Consider the following 20,260-nt stretch of genomic DNA (forward strand, 5'->3'; position numbering starts at 1 on the left):
CTTCTGGCTCCATTAAAGTTAATATGAAGAGAGGAATATTTTTCTGCAGGAGGAACTCAATCAAATTTGCTGACTAATGGTTCAGGGGGCTGAACCCGAGGAAGGAGTCAGAAATGACCTCCAAGTGCCAAAGGCAAGCCTGGCTGACCACGAGGAAGCTGATCCACAGATGTTCTTGGCAAGACTCAGTTCATGGGAGGCCTGCTTTTATAGCAGGGGCAAGAAAATGCCCTTCTTGACTGCAGCCCACACAAAGAGCTCATGACCTGATTTTCTGAGTCAAATATTTATTTGGCAAAGTTCCTCCCTGATACTGCAGCCACATGACAGGAGAAACCACAGGCCATCACCCAGTTGCCAAAGCGTGTCCGAAAACCAGGAACCAAGAGCCCCCCTCCTCCGCTGTCATGTTCATGTCATGATGGAGCCGGCGTGTGGAGGACTGACCACAGGACAGTGAAGCGTCTCCGAGATGTTCCTTCTCCCAAATCACAGGGCAGCAGTAGAAACTGGACCCAGCAGCTGGGAACCTTGTCCCCACGCTTCACTGGGCAGGAGGGAGGGACCCCAGAGGACAAGGCTCCGAGGGGCTGCTGTCCTGGCTCCTGACTCCCTGGGGACAGCCAGGGGTTCCAGGCTCCCAGCTGAGGCTCGGTTTGGAGTCACAGGTAGGCTCCATCCCCTCCAAGGCTGAAAGCTGGTCCAGCAAGGACGGGCAGTCACTCACAGGAAGAAGCTGTCATCGCCCCTCAAAATGGGCTGTGATTTGCTCCAAAGTCTTCCCTTTGGTCTCAGGGACACAGGCCAGAGTGAAAAGGACACCGAAGATGCAGAAGGCAGAGGCCAGCCAGAAGGCACCGTAGGGCCTGAGCACCTCCTGCGAAGACAGGGGCGAGGCGTGAAATGACTCGGGAGCCCTCCTGGGTCAGGAGCCCTCCTGGGCCCAGGAGCCGAGGCCCTACCCCGCCACACCCAGGCTCAGGGATGTGGAGGAGGGCCTGGTGGGCTGTCCAGAAGCCCAGCTGAGCACTGTCCAAGCGTCTGGATGGTGTGCGGTGGGGACACTGAGCTCACTGTGACAAAGTGACTGCCCCCAGGTCAGAGGCCCACCATCAAGTGACAGCTGGCCTCCCATCCCCAGGGTCCGACTCCAGGGCCTAGAGACTTCCCTCTCCACTTGGTCTGGCCCTGCCCTCTGTGGTCCCTGCAGCCTTAGGAGTCTCTCTCCTTGGTGCCGGAGGAAATGGGTGAGCTCTCAGGGGTGGTGATGGGGCCGTGTGCACACATGGGGATACTCAGGGCCCATGAGCAGAGGGGAGAGGCAGCAGTGGCCCGGGGTCACAGGCGGTGCACCCTCCCCACCCAGCCCCTGTGTCATCCCAGCTGCCAGAAGCAAAGGCCGCCCGCTTCCAGCTCCTCTGCCTCGGGCACCTGGCCACCCCGCCTCTCCCTCCTTGAAGCCTTTTTCTTGGCCTCTCAGTGATGGCCAGATCACTCTTAGGTCCCTTGCCGCCATCCCCTCCTTGACTGTCGGTCCCCTCCAAGCTCCTGGAAGTCACCTCCCCTCCAGGGTTTTGCTCTGGTCTTCCTGATGAGCTCCCTGGAGCAGTGCAGGCCCTGCGGGGTCCCGGCCAGCCCCAAGCATTCACGCCAATCATGACTGGCCTCCTCTTGCCCCAGCCCAGCCTGCTGGTGGTTCATCGTCCCACCACTGGCCACTGTCGTGCCAGCCCTTGTCAAAAACGGGTCCCTGTCCATCTCATTCACTGCTGCTCTGGCGCCCTAAACAGGCCTGGACGTGGCAGGTACCAGGAGCCCTGGGGGGAGCGGGGGGAGAACGACTGAACAGACGGCTTGACTGTCTGCACCAGAGCGCTGCCCGCATTGGACCGGAGGCCTTGAGGCCGGGACCATGTGTGCATCAGCCCATCTGCCAGCTGGTGGCAAAATGTAGAACCGAACTGATGCTCCCATCAGCTCTAAGAGGGAGGCACTGTCCCCCTTCTCCGCTTTGAGCCAAGGAAGCTGGATCAGAGAAAGGGAAGCAGCACACCCAAGGTCACACAGCGGGAAGTGGCCAAGGTGGGGACGGGCCAGGCCTGCTGACTCCAAAGGTGGAGGTTCTCACGCAGCCTTGCTTCCCAAAGTCCCCAAAGTCCAGGGGGGAGGTCAGTCCTGCTGTCCTTCCACCTCGACAGCCGGGAGGCTCCCCAGTCGTCCCCAGACAGCCTGGGTTCCTTGCCTGCCCCAGCCCGTCTGCTTCCCTGCACCCCCAACTAGGATGGGGTCACAGGCTGGTGGGGCTTCAGCCTGCAGGCAAGGCCGCCAACCCCGAGTCTGTCACAAGAGTAATTCTGAAAAGCACTTTTCTGCCGGCTGTGGCAGGGGGAGCCCGTCAGGGCCTGCACTCACCATGAGACTGCTGAACTCTTTAGTCACCAGAAAGGCCATGAACCAGTTGGTGAGGACGCAGACGCCAGTGGCCACGCCCTTGACATGCAGAGGGAAGATTTCAGACATGAGGAGCCACGGGATGGGCCCCCAGCCCACAGCGAAGCCTGCAAGGGCAGGAAAGGCCTCAGGTCCACGGGGCCGGGCGGCGCTCGGCTCGCCGAAGACCGCCCAGGCTAAAGTGGGGCCCGGATTCAGCCTGGGGACTCAGGTCACTCCCCTCACTCCTGACGCGTCAGGCCTTGGCTCTACAGAACAGCACAGGAACGGGGCCTGCTCGGAGGGCACTTGTGGGGATGACGTGAAAGGAGCAGAGCGGGGCTGAGCCGGTGCCCGGCACACGGTCAGAGCTGTAAACCCAGGGGTAAGGCTGAGCAGGCCGGGACTCCTGGGAGCCACGGGAACCTGGCAGCGACAGGGTGGCCCCCTCAACCTCCCCTCAGGACCCCACTCACCGGCGATGAAGAGGCACATGCTGCCCACCGCCAGCCAGGCCAGCCCCACGTTGGTATCGGCGGGCTCCATGGAGACGAGCGCCGGGAGGTCCACGTGGGAGGAGTTGCTGGGGCCGCCCTCGGTCAGCTTGAAGTAGGCACCAAAGGCGCTGGTGCTGAACACCATGACCACACCTGCGGGTGGAGGGCAGCGGTCGGCAGGGCAGTGGGAGGGCATGAGGCGGCAGACCACAGCCTGGGCACGGAGCTGTCAGGGGACTGGCTGTCAGTGCATGGTGTTCCCAGCAGGCGGCCTGGGCTCCTCCATGAGGGGCAGTGAGCGGAGCCCCACCGGGGCACCCTCGCCCCAGCCTGGCCCTCCCAGTCCCGGCTTGGCCCTCACAACTCAGTCAACCCCAAGAAGCTTCTGGAAGCAGACCCTCCCTGGCTTTGAGGAAGAAGGAGCAACCACCAGCAGCCAGGCCCACTTCCCCAGCAGCACCGAGGGCCCAGATGCCCACGAGGAGCCTCCCTCGCATTGTGTGCTGATCCTCGCCTTGGCCTGCCATCACCTCCACCTCCGTTTCAGAGGGGAAGCCGGCTCAGGTAGTTACTTGCCCAGAGAGGGCCCAGGCTTCAGGGCCTCTTCACCCCCAGGCCGTCAGTTTCCTCACTGTTAACCGGGCCCTGGAGGGGCCTACTCCTAGGTTCTGCCGAGGTCAAGGCATGCCGCAGCAGAGCAGTGAGCGCAGGCCTGGCCTGGAGCCAGTGCTCCCCTGAAGTCCTGCCCTTGCCCTTGGGGACACTCAGCCCTTGTTCTCCTCCACAACGTGGTAACCTCAGCAACGGCCCTCCAGCCTGTGGTGGGAGGCTGGCCTGGGCCTCCAGTCCTGCCAAGGGCAGAGCCATCCCCGTGGGGCCTTACCTGACAAGGTCAAGAGCAGCCTTCGCCCAGCTCTGTCCATGATCAGGGCCGCCGTGGCAGTGAACAGCACCTGGATGACGCCCACGACGACTGAGGCCAGGCTGCTGTCCTGGGGAGACAGGCCAGGAGGGTCAGGCAGACACCCTGGGACCGGGCCCCACCCACACTGTCTCCGGGTGAGGCAGGCCGGCGTAGAGGCCTCTTTACCTTGAACTTAGCCTCCTCAAAGATGGTCTCCGCATAGAACATGACGGCATTGACGCCTGACAGCTGCTGGAAGGCCATCAGGGAGATGCCGATGATGAAGGGCTTGTAGACACCAGGACGCCGCAGCTGGGCCACGTGGAAGTCCTGCTCAGATGGACACCGGGCATCAGGGCTTCTCTTTACTTCTCCTGAGGGCACCCCGGCTCTGAGCTCCCTCCCATCCTGGGGCCTGCTGGAGCGAGGGAGCCTCTGCATTTTGTCCCAGCCCCACCTGTAGCCTCTGCTTCAGGTCCCAGCATCACTGTAGCCTCCCCATTAGTAAGGTGACAGGATCCTCCCCTCCTCATGTCCCTTCCTGATTTGCTGGGGGATCCACGGAGATGCTCTATGAGCAGAGAACCCAGGGTTCCCGAGTCCTACCAGCCTTGGGTCTGGGTCTGGGCCAAGTACCTTCCCTGGCCCCATTGATCCTTACCACCACCGCCAGGCACGTGCTATGACCCCACTTTACCAGGGAAGAAACTCAGGTTAAAGATGGGACGGTCACACAGCAGGTAAGGGGCAGAGACTCAACATTCTCCCTGGCCCTACAGCTCCCTGTTTCAAAATTCCGAGTCCTCCAGTCCCCACCTGCATTCTCCTCTGACATGGCCCAGCCCTTCTCTTCCAGGGACAGGGAGATTGGGGCTCAGACTTGGGTCTGGCCAAGTAGTGGTCCACAGGACATCACTCCCAAGTCCACGGGCCCTCGTGTGTACACGTGTGTGACCACACACGTGTGGAGCTGCGGTGCCGCTCTGTGTTGACCTCAGGGGCGATTCTCCCGGGTCCCCCTCCCCGCGCGCTGGCTCCCAGCCCCTCACCTGGTGCTGAGCCCCAAGGGGAGGCTCCTCCCAACCCTGGGCATAGCCCCACAGGAACTGCATGGCGGCCATGGCCTCCTGGCGCTTGTGCTGAGACAGCAGGAAGCGAGGGGTCTCAGGCATGAAACACATGAGCAGCAGCATGAAGGAGGGGGGCACACAGCCCAGCACGGCCAGCCAGCGCCACTCGAGCACCCAGCCTGAGGGTGGGGTGGAGAGATGTCAGAGTGGTGTGAGCCAGCCCGGATCTTCTCGGGGAGCGCCTGCCTCCTGCCAACCCAGGGACTCTGCTCAAAGGTGGGGACCCTAGTGTCTTTGCAGGACTCCCCAGGGTTTGTCATTGATGTTGTCGTTTTATTGCTAAGTGTGGAAACGAGGCGGGGGGGCGTATATCAGTGAAGGTTTATGCAGCCACTAAACAAAGGTGCTCGCTCTGTACTGCCGAGATATACGTGATATACGGCACCAGGGGTCTGACAGGGAGGGGCGGCAAGAGACCATGTGTGCACAGGCCTCCACCCGGTGGATGGACTGAGAAGCAGGCAAGGCTGGCTCCTCCGGGAAGAAGGGGGACAGAGAGGAAGGGGGCATTTTTCACTGAAAAACGTCAATCAGAACTCATAGAAGCTGAGCAGTTAAAGTGTGGCTTATGATGACCTGGAGGAAATCCTATAGATGTAACTACACCCACGTGACCCTGAATATCAGTGTCTACACAGTGGCTTTCAGACACTGCTGGCCCCACAAGGCAGCTAGACTGCGGCCAGGACTCTGAATGACAGTCAGGATGCTAAGTGGGCAGAAAGGAAAGACCACGGACCTGCATGTTGTCCACTCTGAGGAACCAGAGGACACATGCCCCGGGCCCCGCCACTGCCCATCTGGCCCCAAACCCCCATTCCCACATGGTTCTCAGGCCATCCTTTGACAATTCTTATCGGGCCTGCTGCTGGGCACTTTTTACAGCATCAGTTAATTTAATCCCTCAGCAGCCTTGGACTAGGTAAAGTTAATCTCCACGTGAAGACAGGGAACCTGAGGCTCCCAGGGGCAGTTGACTAGGCCAAGGTCACACAGCTAATAAGTGGCATATTCCCCTAATCCAGGGCTGTCAGATATGAAGCCTGCCTTTCCTCTACCCCAGTTCATTCCAGGGTGCCTCTGGAAGCTTCCTCTTGCTTCTGGAAGCTTCCTCATGCTGGCTCCAGCTGACCCTCGGGTTCTCTGGAACCTGCTGCCTTCAGGCTGCAAATCCAGTACTGATTCTGAGGGAGACACAAATTTGCGCCCTCCAAGCTCTTAGGCTAAAGACTTTCCTTCCAGCCCCAGAATCCTAGCTGGTCACCGCACAGGGAGCTACTGCTCTAACTCGTCAGCCCTCCCTACACTCCTAGAATGGGCTTCTGCTCTGGGGAGATGAGGACATCACCTTCTCCAGCTCTCCTCAGAATACTGTCTCAAGACCCACATGACCCAGGGTTCTCAGGGAAGTGGTCTGGGAACGTGGCATCTTGGGCAGTGGCTGTGTGACCTTGGGCAAGTCCCCTGACCTCTCTGAACTTCAGTTTCTACATCTGTAAGATAGTCAAACATCCATGAACAGTCACAAGAGATAATAAGAAAACCATACCTGCCAGGTAGGCTAGGAGGATGCCTGTGACTACCATCAGCTGCACACAGGAGCCGAGCAGCCCTCGCACCTCAGGGTAGGCAATTTCAGAGATATAGACCTGTTGGTAATTAAGACGAGAGTGTACATGGGGTCCAGGAGTTCTTAAAACTGAAAAGTCTCAGCCATTCAGAGCTGAGGAGAGTCTCGACTAGGGTACTTGCAGGCCCAGGGGACCCCTAACTGCAGGTGCCTGGACATCAGAGCTCCCCACCATGTAATCCACAGCACATGTTTGAAGGGTACATATGTGGACACTGTGTGTGTGTGTGGGGGGTGGCACAGAGCTTTTCACACTTTCATTTAATTGTATACCCTTGACAAAAAGCAAATTCTAACATAGTAGGTGTGTAGAGCTTCCCTGGTGGCCCAGTGGTAGAGAATCTACCTGCCACGCAGGAGATACAGGCTCCATCCCTGGGTGGGGAAGCACCCCTGGAGAAGAAAATGGCAACCCACTCCAGTATTCCTCCCTGGGAAATCCCACAGACAGAGGAGCCTGGTGTGATATAGTCTGTGGGGTCACAAAGAGTCAGATACGAGACTTGGCAACTAAACAACAACAGATGTGTGGCGGGCCCACAATTCCGCCTGTCTAACCACCTCCAGGAGACACACAGCTGCTGACCCAAGGACCACACTTTGGGTGGTGCCCTTGGAGTGAAAGCAGGAACTCTCTGCCTCAGTCACCACCAGTGACTGCCACAGCTTCCTCTGGGCTCAGCAGCCAGAAAGCGCTTGCCCACGCTTCTGTGTTATTCCATATCTTATGTCCACAACTAAGTCAGGTGTGTTTTTGCGCAGTAAAAAAAAAACACCAAAAAAATCCAGATATAAAATCCAACCTAGCTGCTGCCTATTATCCAGCAGATGCAGTTGAAATGAGTGGTAGGTGCAAAGGGAGGGATTCTGAGCTACTGCTTTTAGTCTTGATTGGTTAGGGTGTGGGTGGTGGTGGACCACTCAAGCCCACGACCAGGAGCAGGTCACAGGACACCCAGCAATCCCAGCTGCCAGGGTCCAAGTCCTTCCACCGGCCATGCCAGGGCCAGGGCCGTGTGTGTAGGCTCTTGTGTAGGCATGGCCTGAGCTAACACCGTCATTCCCACCTTAAGGGCTCACAGAGGTGCTCTGCCCAGGGCTGCAGTTTCACCCAGACGTGTCCAGCTCCAAAGGCAGCCTGGGCAGTGCTGGGTCAGGAAGTGGTGAGAGAGGAGCAGGGGGAACGCCTGGAGGGCCGCTTTCTGAGCAGTGAAGGGGCGCACCAGGTCCCAACAGCCTCTGCCCCTTGGGACAAACCACAGTGGGATTTTCCTGCTGAACTGTAGCCACTGGTCTGAAGGCCAAGGGGGATCTAAGCCATCGTGTGAGGCTTCTGTTGACCATCCACAGAGGGCACTTCATTTGTAGAGCCAAAGAGAGGCCCTGTTAAGTGCCACCACCCAGGGTTCAAGAAGTAGCATCACCACTGACTTTGTGCTTAAACCAAGGACTTGTGGCTCAGCTGGTAAACAATCCGCCTGCAATGAGGGAGACCTGAGTTCGATCCCTGGGTTGGGAAGATCCCCTTGGAGAAGGGAAAGGCTACCCACTCCAGCATTCTGGCCTGGAGAATTCCATGGACTACAGTCCATGGGGTCGCAAAGAGTCCGACACGACTGAGCGACTTTCACTTCACGTTCCTTTAAGCTTCATCTGTAACCAGGGATGGATAACAACAGTTCTTTCCAAGGCCCCATGGGAGTGTAAGGAAGATGGAGCAGGGGAGGGGCATGGTGTCAGGCACTCAAGAGGCCGCAGCCAGGGAGAGAATCAGGCCCCGAGTTCGGCCCCCTCCCCTGGGTCCCAGGGCGCCAGACTGGGGGGAAACACACTCACCGGGGCCACGAGCGAGGCAATGCCGCAGGCCAGGCCGGTGAGCAGGCGGCCTCCGAGCAGCATCCACAGGTTCTGAGCCGCGGTGATGACCGCGAAGCCGGCCACGAAGGGCAAGGCGCAGAGGACTAGGCTCAGCTTGCGCCCCGCGCGGTCCAGGAGCCAGCCGCCCAGCACGCCCCCGGCCGCGGCGCCCAGGGTCACGATGGCCTGGGGGCGGGGAGACCGCCGGCTGAGGGAGGGAGCGCCGGGGGCCCGCGGCCCAACCTCGCCCTCCACCCCACCCTCAGCCGCTGCGGGGGCAGGGGAGACGGGCGACCCCTCTCAGGGGAGCCGGGACATACTCGGCGGAGGGTCTCCGTGCCCGCCCGAAGCCAGGCAGCGCGGGGAGGGTCCTGGCACACGTCTTAGGGGTGGGCGAAGTAGGGTCCCAGGAGGGCAGGAGGATGAGCCCGAGGCCTCACCCCGAACCAGGAGGCTGCGTCTTCGTCGAGGTGCGGGGCCGGGGGCGCGGCGCGCCTCAGGCTCGGGATGGCCGGGGAGCTGTAGCCGAGGGCGAAGCCGAAGCTGAGCGGTCCCAGGGCAGCGGCGAAGGCAGCGAGGAAGACGCGGCGGCCGCGGGGAGCGCTGCGGAGACAGGGGCGGTCGGTGAGCCGCAAGGCCTGGGCGCAGCGGATGGAGTGAGGCCGCGCCAGCGGACCCGGGTTCCCCCTACCGCTCACCTGCCGCCGGGCGGCCGTAGGAGCGGCTGGGTCTCCTCTTGGTCCTCAGGCGTCATGTCCGCGATCAACGCTTGCTTTTAGGGCTCTGACGCCTTGAACTGCCACGGGTCCCGCGAGTGCGGCCAGCACCGACGTTTCAGCCAGGGCAACCAACAGACGGTGAGGAGCGGCTCCAGGCCGGGGTAAGGGAGCAGCCAATGGGAACGCAAGGCGGGGTTAGCTTCTGCTCTAGGTGCCGCCCTTCAAGTGAAAGCGGACCAATGGAAGGAAAGAGCCTGAGGGGTCTCTCACTGGAACCGTCCCCAGGACGGCCATCCAATGTATAGGCAGGGGAGGAGCTTGTATATGGCGGGGGCTCACACAGCCACCCAATAGGAGGGTGATGCGAGCTCGAAGGCGGGGTCATCTAAGAAATCGCGACCCACACTGGCCAATGAGAGTGGAGGGTGGGGATTACATTTGCGCCGGGAACCGCCTCTTAATCTAGCTTCCACCAATGCAGCTAGGAAGCCGAACGGAGGCGGGGCACGTGGGTGGCGTCCGGGACTGCCCTCCCTCTCTTTGCGCAGCGCCGCTGACCTCCCTGGTTAGGGTCTGCAGTAACCGCTCAGCGTTAACCTCTGCTCTGAGGCGTGGGCAGCTCTGCCCACAGAGAGCCGCAGGGTGGAAGGTCTCCAAACACCGGTTATGGGCTGGTCTGTTCTCGGATCAGCTGTGTTTTGGGAGGCGTGGTCCTGGGCGCCGCAGCCCAACTCCTGTGCTTGTTAAGACTTGGAGTGAGGGCGGGAGAGCCAAGGTTGCTGACTGCTACGGAGCCACAGACCGATGACGACCACGACCTTCGGGTACTGAGAACCCGTGTTGGGCGGGGTCCCCCATGCCGCATAGCTGTGACTGATCTGGGCCTAAATGGTGAGCCCCATGGTCTCTTGTTAAATTCCGCTCACTTCACAGGTAATCCTGACTTTGGAATCTTCATCTTAATACTACACCTCCCAATTTTGAGTCCCCTGCGGATGTTAATAGCGTCTCTCTACGTGTGTGCACCCTGGTCATTGGTGGAGGTGAGTATGAAGAAGTCAGGGCGCTGTAGAATGTCGCGATTTGTATGCCACATTCCCTGGGTGCAGGCAGCTGCGGTGGAGTGCTGTGTAATTCTGTCAAGAACCAGGACTAAGAGAGTAACAGGCTTAGCTTCTAATCCCTCTCTGGGCCTCTTTCTCTTCTTCTCTAAGTGGAAATGATAGTATCTATCATTGCAGGAGGGTTTGTTGTAGGGGCAAAAAGACCAAGTACATTCCAGATAACTCAAATATTAGGCAGTATAATTAGTGCAGTCACCAGATTGTATTATCTTTCAAGACATAGGCAACCATCCCTCGGTTCTTCCTCGGTGTCTTGTGCTCCAATCGTAAATTCTTATTACAGCGCTAATCATTGCTTGTGATTCACCTGTCTACTTCTCTCCCTTCCCCAATGGACATGATCTTCTGCTCCAGACAGTGGGTAATGGATGTTTGCAGAGGGGATGGATGCTTCAGATTCCAAGGGCAAACTGCTGCTGCTAGACAGTTTACTTGGCAGTTCAGCCTGAGGGGTATGCAGAAAGGCTTCTGTAGACATGGTGATCCAGCGAGCCTAGCTAAGGCCAGTCAGCCCTCCAAGCCATGCGTGTGCACTAAGTCGCTTCAGTTGTGTCCAACTCTTTCCAACCCCACGGACTGTAGCCCGCCAGGCTCCTCTGTCCATGGGATTCTTCAGGCAAGACTACTGGAGTGGCCGCCAAGCCATGAACCGTTGCAAACCTGCTCCTGCCCTCTGGCTGGTCATCTCCCTCCCCATGAGTGTGCAGCATTCACTTGGCCTTTGTAAGCAGACATTGCTGCCAGAGCAGACTCCCGCCTTCCTTTTATAAGCTAAGTCCATCAAACTGTTTAGTAGTGCCCACCCCTTGCCCATTCTACATCCACTTCTCAGATCTGTGACTCTTGCAAATCATGGGGTGGCTCTGATGCTGCCAGTCTCTTTGGAAGAATGGTCTAAATAGCCCTTGGTTTTTCAATTCCAGGCTGAGAAGCAAGAAACTTCAGGGGAAAGAAAAAGATGACAGGAAAAACACACATACAAGCTCATGAGGCTTACAAATTATTTTAACACAAAAAACACCAGCCAGATCCAGCTGACACAAGGCACTCAGCCTGGCTCTGTAGGGTGGACAGGGGACAGGGCACAGTTCTGGGGTCAGAGAACTCACAGGTTCAAATCACTACCCCCTTTTGAACCTCAGTTTCCTTATTTGAAAAGCAAACATAGTAAAACCCAATCCATAAAGCTTTGGGTGAGGTCAAGATACAGCATGTAGTTGATCTTGTGTTTTCCCCTCTTATATGAAAAGGGCACAAAACACAAAAGAACAGGAGCACTGAATGCTGCAAAGACTGTGAGGAGACTCCTTTGGTTATGGTCCCCACCTGGGTACACTGAAAAAGCACTGTCTTTAGCACTCTGACCTCCTGCCTTCTGCTGAAGGGGACCAGGCAGCCTTCAGCTCAGATGTATCATGTGGGACTCTCTGAGCCACAGGTGGAGAGGAGAGCTCTCCCCACAGTATGCAAGGCCCACAAGGAGGTAGGGTCTGAGATCTATCAGATGGAGTCATGTCCAGCACAGACCTCTGCAGTAAGCGAGAAGACCTGCAGAAGAACTCCTCAGAGCCACTTCAACTGGGGAAACGACCTCGTTTCTTTTGATGGGTAATATAGGCAAGACAAGATATAATAAAATGGAATCTGTTAGACTAAAGCCAAAAGTAAGTTATCTTCTTTACACAGATTAAAAAGTTTACAATTGTCAGTGAAACTCAGTTTTCCTCCTTTGATCTCCCCTGGCTAGAGACTGATATCTCACTGTTTCCTTCAAACTTGGCCAAACTCACATTTTCTTCTCTCTTTGAGGATGGAGCAACAGAAGGTGGATACATGATAAGAGGAAGGCTACTCATTTGATTCATGTGAGAGAGCAAAGCAGACCAGAACAAGAGGAGGGAATTTGAGAATGATAATTTTGAGGATGAAGTGTAACTGTTTCTAGGTTGTATGATTTCACAGTAACAATAAAACAAAACAAAATCTTGAGACTCTTAACAGGCTCCTATACCTTATTTTTTTTTTTTTTTTGTGAGACACAAGGAGAAAGAAGCAGGAGTTTCTAAGATCTAAAAATTCAGCTTTTCTCAAAAGTCTATAGGCAGGAATGCAGCTGGTTCCAATCACAGTGAACTGAAACAGCAACAGGGGCCAGAGGTGCAGAAAGAAAACTTATTTATAATACATTTTTAAAGCAATGGCTTTTCTTTATCTCAATAAAAGAAACAAATTATGTGACAAAACAAAACTGTAATGAAAAAATAACTTTTCCATCTAAGTATATAAAATATAAGAGAAGGTTGCAGTAAATAAGAATGAATATTTTTGATTTATTCAAAGTTTCAATCTAAAACCTCAATGAAATCTACCACCTTTATTACAAGGGAACTGATGGTTCCTGAACAGAAAGAAATAAAGGTCAAGAAAGATGGCACCGGACATTGGAGAGTGACCCAAACAGGCCAAGGGTGCAGAAGGTTTGGTCCAATAGATCATGGACAGGCTAAAAGCCACATTTTGTTGAGAAATGATGTCAGAACTGGCTAAAGAGTATAAACCTCTGTAAGAAAATTAAACATGGCAAACTCGATTGGGACTCTGTTTACTTCAAGTCAATCATGTCTTCATCCGAGAAAGCGGTGAGCTGAAAGGGGCAGCTGCCCCAGACAGGGCTGCCTTCTTGCTCGGCCACAGGGTCTGGGTCGGAGCTGGTCGACTGGTAACGCCCATTGGGATTGGCTTCGGAAGTGGAAGGACTTTCTAGGGAGCTCGATGTGATCCTAGAGGAGAAAAGTCACAGTGAACAGATCCTGGGGTGCACCACTGAGCTGGCTACTCTGTTTCCTCCTCCCCTAAATGCGAAAGCCTGTCTTTCCCACCCCCCACCATTGTGAGGGAGAGGTGGGCACGTGCAGGTGGGTGATGCCCGCCCCAACAGAGCTTGTGTTCTGCAGGCAGCCTGTCCGATCTCCTGGGTTGTTACAGGTTTTAAAGGCCACTTATATGAGATACCTAGAATAGTCAAATTCATGGAGTCAGAAAGTAGATGCCATTGGTATTGTACATTGGTAGATGCCAGGGGCTGGGGTAGGGCTATGGGGTGGGCAGATGGGGAATTAGTGGTTAATGGGGACAGAGTTGCAGTTTAGGAACGTGAAACATTCAGGAGACGGATGGTGGTGGAAGTTGCACAACAATGTGAATGTATTTGGTGCTGCTGAACTGTACAGTTAAATGTGGTTAAAATAGTATGTTTTATATAATCACCATTAGAAAAAAGAAAAAAAAATGGGAAAAAAGAAAGGTCAGTGGTGACACATATGTGTTTGTGAGGCAAATTGGGATAAACCCTCCCCTGGCTCCCCATGGCCTGAGGACAAGGCTGAAACACCTGTCCACAGGCCCACAGGCCCCACCCTGCTGACCCCTCTGGCCTCCTCCCAGCCCATCATTGCCCTCTATTTTCTCCTGCACTCAGGATGCTCACACTCTCGACACCTGCAAAACCAGTTTGACCAGGTTTTGATTCAGGGAGTTCCTCCGTTCACCAAGGACTCATGTAGCCTTGTAAAAGCCCGAGGTCCAGCCTCTGGTTGTTCTTGACCTCACCTCCTTATCTGTGCCAAGCTGACCCACTTACTTCCTTCTCTCTCTCTTCAGGGCTTTTGCCCCTGCTGGTTCAGCTGCCAGAAGGGCTGTTCCCCCAGCTCCTTCTCATTCAGAGCTCAGCTCCATGCCACTTCCTCCAAGAAGCCTTCCTTGACTCCCAGCCCCCACCTCAAGTAGACCTTCTATCCACCCCACCCCCATCACTTTGTTTTAAACTTCCTTGCAGTGCTGGTCACGAAAGGAAGTGATAGCAATTGCTTACTTGTTCACAGGTTTATTGTCTGTTTCTCCACACTAAAATGTGAAGTCCATGAGGGTAGGGGCCTGGTCACACGGTAGGAGCTCAGTGAAAGTGTTGGATTAAAGCCTGAGTGAGTGCCTTCCTCTCTGGGCCAGGCTAATGGTTGCTTGATTTATGAGATTTGGCTCAGCCTTTCCTGATGTTTGGGACCCCTCTACCCCAGGCGTGGAATGAATGGCACACCTCATTCTTCTGTATCACCTGCTGCCCTGGAATGGTATAGTTCTCTATAATTCCGGGGAAGGTTGGCCTTCCCCACCAGCCCATGAGCCCCTGAAGTTCAGCTCCATGTCCCCAGCTCAGTGCCAGGTGCTCTAAGAATCTGTGTTGCCTGAATGAATGGAACCTGAACACATGCCCCCTTGGCCTCCACAGAGAAGCAGGCAAGGTGTTTTATGAGGGACACAGAGAACCTCAGGGGACAAATCAGTGGGATTCAACAAATATTCCTAGATGTGTGATACTGAATGGCCATCCAGAAAGGATCCACCAGAAGTACTGGAGAGCACTTTTGTTTTAAAAAAGTCTCTGTCAATTTGGTGAGTAAAAGACGTCTCTGTATTTCAGTGTGCATTTGTTGGGTTGCTAGTGAGGTTGCCCCTTTGCCTGGGCCCCTTCCTGGCAGGCTGTGCTCTCTGGGGGTCCTCAGAGAGGATATGGCCGCTGACCCTCTGCTGCAGCTGGCCCAAGGGGCTGGGCCACGCACCGTCACCCAGCAGAAGGGGCCTTGTGGCTGTCCCATGACTTGAGGGGCCACCACCCTGAGCAGGGGCTGCGTCCCTCTTTACCTGTCACTGCTAGTGGACCGCACCGTCCCTGGCTTGGGGCCTCCTTGGTTTTCTTCCAGCCGCTTCCGGGCCTTTGACTTGGGCTTTGGTGCTCCTTCTGACCTGGATCCACCATCATCAGAGAGGCCTGGATGGGAGGGGAGAATCACAGGTCAGAGGGTCATTACCATCAGACTGCCAAGAGACAGGAAATGCCCTTTTTCTCCTGGTTGGGTATTGGTACATTACGGGGATGGAGGCAGGAAGAATGATGATAAAAGTCTGTATTTTTAAATAATTGATTTTCTCATTGTCTTGTTGGTAAAAGGTCTTTTGTTTCTGATTAGAACGAATATATGTATTGGGAAAAAATGACTCAGAAGAGTTTAATGAAGGAAAGAAAATCTACAGTCCTACCACTGGAAATTGTAATTCGCCAACTCAGAGGTCCAATTTCTGAAAAGCACAGTGGTTTATACAACAATAGTTGGCAAGATCAAGCTTTCTTAGGGAATAATGGGTTAAAAATAGCAATACATACATTTGAAAAGCTCAGTGAAAGGGACCAACTTCAAGAGCCAACCGATTTTGCCAGTGTCAAGGTTGCCCTGTCAGGGGATCTGAATCCCCTTCTCCAGCTGGTCAGGAGACTTGGCCAGAGGACAGGTGTGTGTCCTCGTAGTTTTATACCATGCAGATGCCAATTCAAGTTTTAAACCAGTTCTTACTGTTTTGCCATAATGCCTCCATTTTTCCTCATTTTGTTTTCACAACTCTGAACAAAAACCTTTACAACAGTCTAGCCTCTTGATGATTATCATGGTGCTCTTTATGTCTCTGGTCTGGTCTCTCACCTGTGAACTGACAGGAGGGCATAGCAGGGACCTGACATTGCTCCCATCCCCACAGACCTGCCTCCTGGCCCAGGGGCTTCGAGAGGGGATGACTGAACTGCACCACAAATATGCAAAAAAGGGAACAAAAATATGCAGAAAATCCCAGACAGATTTACATTTTGGATATATAAATATGAAATGTTATCTGAGAGCTGCAGGCTGTAAGCCCTTCTAGACACTTTTCTAGGATTATACCTATTTAGATTACTTATATTTAAAGAACTGTTATCAGACTAGACAGACTGTTTTACAAACTGCCTCCCCACCTGCCCTTCATATGGTTTGCACACTGTCTATACCAATAAGTCTAGATTGACACATCATTGTTGGGCAGACTGTACAGTATTCCTTGGTGTGGGTGCAAGTTTATAATTTCTTTATAAATCCCTTATGATAGGGCTCTTTGCATTTGAGGATAATTAATATCCATAAATGGGCTTCCCAAGAGGCACAGTGGTAAAGAATCCCCCCTGCCAATGCAGGAGACGCAGGTTTAACCCCTGGGTTGGGATGGTCCCCTGGGGGAGGAAACGGCAGCCTGCTCCAGTATTTTTACCTGGAAAATTCCATGGACACAAGAGCCTGGTGGGCTACAGTCCATGGAGTCACAAAAAGTCAGACATGACTAAGCACAACCAATATGCGCAGATAAAATCAGCGGGTATCTTTACAAACATCACAAACACGAGAATGGACAGCCATTACCCAGCAGCTCCCTGCGGGTCCTGCTTGCTATTTCTTTGATCTCCATGCGGGACAGGGACAAGGAGTGAGTGACAGGAATGGCCGCGATGCCAATGCCGATGGAGGTGGGTGGGGTGATGACCTTGGAGACTAAGGGCGATTTCAGAGGCCGCTCGATGCTTCTGCCCACCAGGTTTCTGAGTGGAATCTTGTACAGATTTTTGGACTGAATTTCACCTGAAATAAGTGTTCAAAAAGAACATTAGGACTTTAAGAAGAGCTCATGTTATTCATGAGAGAATATTTCCTGGTTCCTCAACATAATTAGCATTAGCATGAAAGAAGAATTTATGTCACAGGCTGACGCCTCCCCCCCGACCCCGCCCCACCAAGTTTCATTAGGGGCAATAAAGTGGTGGCACTCGCTGGCTCTGTCCTCTAACGGCATCCTGTTCATGGGTGAACGGGACAAAACACACCCACTCCTGGTTATGCGTGGGCAGGAGAAAGGAGGTGGCAAGAAAGGCACAGCTGTCCTGCTCGGGAGCTCTGAGCTCTCCTGGCAGCGAGCCATAAAGACGACTCATGTGGTGAGAAGTTAGGAAAAGCGTGAGGCAGTAACCACAGCAAAGGTTTGTGGGGTTCAAGGGCGAAGCCAGACGGAGTGAAAGCTGGATGCTGAGTAATGTGTGGGTTTTATGATGATATCCTTTTAGCTATGAAATTCTATTATATCCTTAACATTCCTGAAGGGAGGATAACTTGCTGGGGCCAACTGCAGTCTCTTTAACCCTCAACTTCCTTCTCCCCTTTGAAACAAGTGTTTTCCTAATGGGAATTGTTTGGGGGTGGGGATTATCACAAGGTTTCTTAAGAATGCAACCACACTGCAAGTTTTTTTGTGGCTTCAAACAGTAATCACTGTTTGTTTCCTTCAACAGTAATCACATGTCAGTATTTGACAATGAACTACAGGGGCTTCCCTGGTGGCTCAGACAGCAAAGAATCTGCCTGCAATGTAGGAGACTTGGGTTCAATCCCTGGGTCAGGAAGATTCCCTGAAGACAGGAATGGCAACCCACTCCAATATTCTTGCTTGGAGAATTCCATGGACAGAGAAGCCTGGCAGGCTATGGCCTATGGGGTTGCAAAGAGTCGGACATGACTAAGCTACTAACACTTTCACCTTTCAGAGAAATCAGAACGGATCAAAAATGTCTATCATAAGACAGTAAAAACTAGACTTCACCTTCCCCCAGGGAAGAAGGAAACACTGGAGTATCTCGGCTTGGGGGTGTCTGAGGAGAATTGTGGGCACTGGCCCCCTTGGAGCTGCCTCCGGATGAGACCTCGTTCGCTGATGCAGTTGCTGTGAAGTAGATATCCGACTGGAGAGAAAGAGAAGGCGTTTCTGAGGTGTGTAGTTTTAAGGGCCTTGCACCCACCAGCCCTCCTGTCATCACTGCACAGACCCCCAGCTGTCCCACGGGGTCTGCGGTGCAGGAAGAAGCCAGGGAGGTGGCTGCCAGCTCTGGGCTCAGAAGGCTCCTGAGGGCTCAGTTCTCCCTTCTTATCTACTTGTTGACACAAAATAGAAAATAGTCAATTTCCCACACGCCTTCCACAAATACAGACACAATACACTTCCCTGAAAGGGAGCTTGGGCACCAGAGGTTAGAACTGGGGAAGGTTTGGAATCTAGTTATGTCTATGTCCCCGGTGGGGACATGGGTCCTCACTCACGATTCAGTAAATACTCAAGCCCACCCGCGATGGGTCAGCTCTGGGGCAATGGCGCTGGTGTGTGGCTGGTGGTGGGCGGCTCCTGTGGACTCAGGGTACTGAGTTTCAGGGGTCTTGCAAGCTGGCTGGTAAACACGGCCATTATTCAATTTAAATTGTGTTAAAAGAACAAAGGAACTAAATGTCAAAATTCAACCATTCCTCATTATTTTACTACACTGACAATTCTCCATACTCTTGAGGTAATTTATACAGTGTCTGTGTGTATGTGTGTTGGGGGGGAGATTGTGTAATAGTGGCTCCTAATGCATGTGCTGAGGTGTCACACGGGAAGCTTGAGATCAATCATGGTGGGACTATTTACACTGTGGAAATCGGCAAATGCTATAAACCAGAGGTTGATTTGTTGTTTTGTTGATGGTCTGGACTTCAAGTGATGGAGATAACATTAATAATGAAGATTAAAATTAACAGTATGTTGTCCAGTGCTGAAATTGAAAGAAGTTTTAGTTTAATGACTTGTATGAGGGTGAAAAATAGTTTAATAGATCACATGTCAGATTTAATGACAACAAACTTGGAAAAAGAATGAACGGGTTAAGATATAATTCCAGCTGTAAAATTGTGGTTGAACTGCAGCCAGGGGTTGGCTATAGATAAAGGAAAATCAGTGAAAATTAAGAGTGGGACATGACTGAGTGACTAATTCTTTCTTCTTCTTAGTGAAAACAAAAGTGTTTTATGAGAGCCAATTGGCTAAATGGACTTTGAGATAAAAAGCATTGTATATTTTATTTTTAGTTATAAATTGTAAGCTATTTATGTTTTTATAATCAGTAAAATTTAAATTTTAAAACATTTTAATCAGAGGCTTGCTCTACAATGTTGTGTTGGTTTCTGCTGTACAACAATGTGAATCGGCCACAGGCACACACGCGGCCCCTCCTTCTAGAGCCTTCCTCCCACCCTCCCCCATCCCACCTTCCAGGTCGTCGCAGAGCACCAGGCTGAGCTCGCTGTGTTATACGGCACCTTCCCACTAGCTCGCTGTGTCTCACACGGTAACGTATCCATGTCAGTGCGGCTCTCTGACTTCATCCGGCCCTCACCTTTCTCTGCTGTGTGCACAAGGCTGTTCTCTATGTCTGCCCTACTCCTGCCCTGCGAATAGGTTCATTGGTGCCATTTTTCTAGGTTCCATATATAGGTGTTAATACACGATATTACTAGTAAAACTTATAATCAACTGATGTCCATATATATATACGAGTGTGTGTATACACGCATACCCGTTTTCCAAAGATTAGTGGTTGCACACTTACCAGCACTCTACTGGCACTACGTTAGTGCAGAAGATGCTAGGGTCTGTCCTCACAGAACTGTCAGTGTGGGGGTGGGGAGTATGCAGCCTCCCACCACCAAATGTGATGCGCGTTAGGATGGAGCACCAGCTGGCCTGGCAAGGCCACGGAGAGGGTGTGGGGTGACCCGGAGGAGGGAACCAGAACAAGACCCGGTGGGTTATGCGCCTGCGGTAGAAGACACCTGGGAAGATCTTTGTTCCTGCATCCCTCGGTTTTGCTCACATTGTCACTAGGCATGAATCCGTCTGTCAGTCATGTATGCGGGACACAAGTTCAAATTGAAGACAGACAGCAGCAAAGGAAGAAAGCACTACCTCAAGCCCTTAACTGTTCTAGCCTCGGACTGTCCTTCTGTGACCAGCAACCCAGTCTCACATGGAGGATTTCCGTTTTTGGCTGAGCACTGCTCCCCTGCTACCACCAGCAGCGATGACTCTGAGCGCTAAGGAGGGGTATTTTGCAGCCCAAGGTGCTTTGAACCCACATAGGAAAACTCAACCCAGGACTGTTTCCAGCTTTCTCATCTCAACACACATATGGTGCTGTCATCATCAGTCTCGCCCCAAATGTGTCCTCGCCCGCCTGAGACCTCGTGGTGCTGGGGG

General features: G+C 53.5%; 2 protein-coding genes and 1 long non-coding RNA gene across 18 annotated transcripts in view; 1 reads left to right on the plus strand and 2 right to left on the minus strand.

Moving 5' to 3' along the window:
• Positions 1-270: 270 nt before the first annotated feature.
• Positions 271-9,233, minus strand: SLC2A8 (solute carrier family 2 member 8). Of its 4 annotated transcripts, none has more exons than XM_086325095.1 (10): positions 9,147-9,233; positions 8,889-9,051; positions 8,428-8,634; positions 6,511-6,610; positions 4,881-5,080; positions 4,018-4,161; positions 3,811-3,919; positions 2,907-3,080; positions 2,413-2,490; positions 271-877 (listed from the first exon to the last, which is right to left on the minus strand). In XM_086325095.1, the coding sequence occupies exons 1-9, from the start codon at positions 9,200-9,202 to the stop codon at positions 2,432-2,434; spliced, it is 1,212 nt and encodes a 403-aa protein (XP_086181221.1). In that variant the 5' UTR covers positions 9,203-9,233; the 3' UTR covers positions 271-877; positions 2,413-2,431. The 4 variants fall into 4 exon arrangements, with proteins under 4 accessions (XP_086181221.1, XP_086181220.1, XP_086181223.1 ...); XM_086325094.1 differs by having other exon boundaries at positions 2,413-2,558; XM_086325097.1 differs by having other exon boundaries at positions 8,769-9,051.
• Positions 9,234-9,425: 192 nt separating this feature from the next.
• On the plus strand, positions 9,426-12,289 carry LOC147362511 (uncharacterized). Its single transcript, XR_015136317.1, has 3 exons — positions 9,426-9,991; positions 10,101-10,210; positions 12,101-12,289. It is a non-coding gene; the product is annotated as an uncharacterized LOC147362511 (long non-coding RNA).
• Positions 12,290-12,601: 312 nt separating this feature from the next.
• GARNL3 (GTPase activating Rap/RanGAP domain like 3) overlaps positions 12,602-20,260 on the minus strand; it is a 164,738-nt gene continuing 157,079 nt past the window's right edge. For 10 of the 13 annotated variants that reach the window (XR_015136313.1, XM_086325055.1, XM_086325060.1 and 7 more), the window contains 4 exons: positions 17,798-17,936; positions 16,570-16,785; positions 14,990-15,116; positions 12,602-13,071 (listed from right to left, as the gene is read on the minus strand). Coding sequence is in view for 9 of the 13 variants with exons in the window: in XM_086325055.1 (XP_086181181.1) it covers positions 12,894-13,071; positions 14,990-15,116; positions 16,570-16,785; positions 17,798-17,936 (660 nt within the window). In the remaining 4 variants the exon portion in view is untranslated. The remainder of the gene's footprint in view (positions 13,072-14,989; positions 15,117-16,569; positions 16,786-17,797; positions 17,937-20,260) is intronic. The other 3 variants (XR_015136315.1, XR_015136314.1, XR_015136312.1) reach the window with 1 other exon arrangement.

Source organism: Bos grunniens, chromosome 11 (genome assembly GCF_055505025.1).
Source record: "Bos grunniens cultivar Pamir isolate PY7600 chromosome 11, Bosgru_T2T1.0, whole genome shotgun sequence".
In the NCBI taxonomy this organism is placed as follows: domain Eukaryota; kingdom Metazoa; phylum Chordata; class Mammalia; order Artiodactyla; family Bovidae; genus Bos; species Bos grunniens.